Below are 3,993 nucleotides of genomic sequence, written 5' to 3' on the forward strand. Positions count from 1 at the left end.
TTAACCTCCAGTTGAGCCAGCACCATCTGTTGAAAATGCTGTCTTTTTTCCACTGGAGGGTTTTAGCTACTTTGTCAAAGATTAAGTGAGGAGGTGGTCTCTTTAGGCTCCATCTTCCTACTGTTGGGAAATTCAGCTAAGGTCACCCCCATTGAGTTCTGGGAGCTTCTCACCTTTCAGGTCTCTGAGACTTTCTAGAAGTTTACTTCCCCGCTTCCACCTCCGTACAGCTACATATTTCCATTCGTTCTCCTGGCCCTCTGGGTCTCTCTACTGTCTCCCTCCATACCTGATCCTGCCTCCTTTTCTCCTCCTCCTCCTCTCTCCCACCAGACCCCTCCCTCTCTTCCTCTGCCTTCTGTAGTTATTTGCTTCCCCCTCCTAAGTGTGATTGAAGCATCCTCACTTAGGCCTTGATTCTTGTTAAATGTTTTGTGGTCCATTATGGGTGTTCTGTTCTAGTTGGCTAATATACACTTATCAGTGAGTACATACCATGCATGTCCTTTGGGGTCTGGGTTACATCATACAGTATGATATTTTCTAGTTCCATCCCATTTGCCTGCAAATTCATAATGTCCTCATTTTTAATAGCTGAGTGGCATTCCATTGTGTAAATGAACCACATTTTCTGTATCCATTTTTAATTGAGGGACATCTGGGTTTTTTCCAGCTTCTGGTTGTTATGAATAAGGTTGCTATAAACATAGTGGAGCACATGTACTTGTGGTTTTTCCAGACATTGTCTGCCTCTCTGTGTTATCACACATGAACTATGGAAAAAACAGGGCCTCAGAGGACTGGTTTGTTTAAATTACTGGTTCAGTGCCAGCTTCCTCCAGCTTGGGAGGTGGAAGAGATTGCTTTCCTTTAAGAGTGGAGTCTTCACTCCAGATACCTATGGAATACACCTTCAACTTTGTCTGGTTTTCACAACAGGAAGGAAAATAGAGTGATGATATTCCTATTAGGGTTAGACATCTGGTTAGTGACTTTATCCTAGAAATCAAAAACTGGAGTGTCAGAACTGGGATATTTAGGTAGGAAAAACAGCCATCTATTCCCCTAATTGTCTTCTTCTGACTGAAGAGAGCCAAGAAAGAAGGGACCAGAATATAAGGCATTCTGTATGTGTGTATGTGTGATGAGGTTGTGGTGGTTGCCACATGAAGCACGTTGGGAACTACTCTTATAGTCAGAGCTCAAAGTTACAACTGGAATTTCAGAAAATTTCAAAATTTCAAACATTCAGCACTAGGACAAATTGTACCTTAGGTCTTTCAAGTTTCAACTCGGCCACACAAGTAAGTTTTTCTTTACTGTTAAAAACTTTTTTGCTAAATTTGAATTTTATATTTGTTCTTATATTATAAGGTAACAAAATTATCTCTTTGAAAACTGTGCATGAATGTGGTATGTGTGTGTGTGTGTGTGTGTGTGTGTGTGTGTGCGCGTGCATGCATGTGAATACCTGTGCCTATGGAAAGCAAATATCAGTGTTAGAAATCTTCCTCAGTTGCAATCTATTTTGTCAAGTAAGGTTCTTTCATTGAACTTGGAGCTGCTGGCTTTGTAAGACTGACTTTACAGTAAGCTCCAAGGCTTTACATATTTCTCACCCACTGTTGGAATTACAAATGTGTGCTGTCAACCTCTGGCATCTACACACACATATATGTACAAGTATACACACATGTGAGCACCCAGATATGTATGTTTCTAGGAAAGGGTGAACTGGAACATAAGTGGACACTTTAAGAGAATGATAGGCTACTGACACTAGGATCAAACATTTGGAGAAAATGAGCATGCCAGAAAAGAAGAAAATTGAGTATGATGTGAAGTATGATGGTGTCATCAAGTAGACATACAGTGTGGCCAGAGAAGAAACAGAATGAAGATCACAGACTATGACTGTGTATAGCCTTTTGGTTCACTTAAGGGATGTTGAATGCCAAAAAATGTTTATCATGGACATGTCTTCTGAAAGCACTAATGCATATGTGAGAAGTTAAAGACCCCCCACTGTAAACCAAAATAGAAAAATGAGCCAGGAGAAAGGCAAAGAAGGAAATTTATAGTAGAAAGCCCAGTAAAGATGTCAAAAGTGCTAGAAAGCCATCTAACTTCAATATGACAATACTTTCCTGGATGCCCCATGTTGAAAAAATGAGTGTATTTATTGAGTTCATAATTGGTCAATCCTCTTTGACTCTACTCTCTACAAGTATGGTCGTAGGATAAGACATTCTTGATTCCTCATTGATTGTAGGTAAAATACAAACTCCTTAGCACCCCTCCTTATATCAGGGGGATTCTTTGTCTTCTGATTTATATTTAGTTACTTTCTGCACCATTAAAGCCATACAGAATGCACTCACACTTTCTATGTCCTTTTGGTATGCTCTTATTTTAATTATTAACTATACTCATCTTTTAATATTTAGTTCAAGGTTTCCTACAAAAGATTTTATTGAACTTACTTTTTTCATGAGGTCTTTTGTATCATTTCAGATCATACCACACAAACTGCTCTCCCATGGCTGGTATAAACAATGTTACTGAGTTCTTTTTTCTGGGACTCTCTTCTAACAAAGAGGTGGAGAGAGTTTGCTTTGTGATATTTCTGCTCTTGTACATGGCCATTGTGCTTGGAAATCTTCTCATGGTGGTCAGTGTGGTAGCCAGCAGAAATCTTGGATCTCCCATGTACTTCTTCCTTGGCTACCTTTCCTTTGTGGAGATCTGCTATTCCTCCACAACAGCCCCCAAACTCATCTTGGATCTCTTAGCTGAAAAGAAATCCATATCTGTATGGGGCTGCATGACACAGCTTTTCTTCATCCACTTCTTTGGTGGCGCTGAGATTTTCCTGCTCACAGTGATGGCCTATGACCGTTATGTGGCCATCTGCAAGCCCCTGCACTACACCAGCATCATGAACCGAAACGTGTGTACAGTCCTTGTGGGGATGGCATGGATGGGAGGCTTTGTGCATTCCTTTGCCCAAATACTTCTCATCTTTCCTTTGCCTTTCTGTGGTCCTAATATCATCGATCATTATTTCTGTGACTTGCTTCCTGTGCTTAAACTTGCCTGCTCAGACACCTTCCTTATTGGCCTGCTGATTGTTGCCAATGCGGGAACACTGTCTGTGATCAGCTTTGTGGTCCTCTTAGCATCCTATGTGGTCATCTTGTTCCATCTGAGAACTCAGAGTGCTGAGGGACGGCGCAAAGCTCTGTCCACCTGTGGGTCCCATGTCACTGTGGTTATATTGTTCTTTGGTCCATGTGTCTTCATCTATTTGCGGCCTTCTGCTACTCTGCCTGTAGATAAGATGATAGCTGTGTTCTACACAGTGATTACTCCCCTGCTCAATCCTCTCATCTACTCCCTGAGAAATGCAGAGGTGAAGAAAGCCATGAAGAGTCTATGGTTCAGGACAATGAAAGTAGATGAGATATAGAGTCTGGCTATTGGCTATTGGGCCTAGAATGCTAAATCCAAACTGATGGGCACTGAAGGAATTCTCATTTAGCATTATTGTAGCTGAAAACTATCTTCTAAAATACTTGTAAATTAGTACTGTTATGAAAATACTGTTACATAATTAGCTATTTTAGATTGTTTGCATTCTTACCACTATCCCTAATACTGTAACAAATATTTGCAGCAGAATATTAGACCACACTTCTTTTGGTTTAGATTCACTTTCTAGGGAAAGTTTGCTATAACATAGGACAGAAATATTTTCTTCATATGGTTAATTGTCTTTTTTGAACAATTTGTCTCACAAATATATTGTTGATAAAACAAATATGTAATTTAAAAGAATGCTTATTTATTTATTTTGTCTAAGAAATAAATGAGATAATGACCTCTTTCATTGTGTCTTGACAAATACTTGATAATTACAAAAGGTAACATGCACTTTCTTAACCACTCTTATATAATTGCCCAAAGTGAATATCACTAGCAATGAAGTAAAAT

At 39.5% G+C, this 3,993-nt stretch overlaps 1 protein-coding gene across 1 annotated transcript; it reads left to right on the forward strand.

The window, feature by feature from the left end:
• The first annotated feature begins 2,524 nt into the window (after window positions 1–2,524).
• Window positions 2,525–3,522, forward strand: LOC116092224 (olfactory receptor 4X2-like). The gene has a single exon (XM_031373568.1). The coding sequence runs from the start codon at window positions 2,540–2,542 to the stop codon at window positions 3,467–3,469; it is 930 nt and encodes a 309-aa protein (XP_031229428.1). The 5' UTR covers window positions 2,525–2,539; the 3' UTR covers window positions 3,470–3,522.
• Window positions 3,523–3,993: the final 471 nt, after the last annotated feature.

This window comes from Mastomys coucha, unplaced genomic scaffold (genome assembly GCF_008632895.1).
Source record: "Mastomys coucha isolate ucsf_1 unplaced genomic scaffold, UCSF_Mcou_1 pScaffold15, whole genome shotgun sequence".
Taxonomy (NCBI): Eukaryota; Metazoa; Chordata; class Mammalia; order Rodentia; family Muridae; genus Mastomys; species Mastomys coucha.

What these genes read in the sequence shown, in the direction of transcription:
- LOC116092224 (XM_031373568.1), top strand. Translation starts at nt 2,540, where the DNA reads ATGGCTGGTATAAACAATGTTACTGAGTTCTTTTTTCTGGGACTCTCT.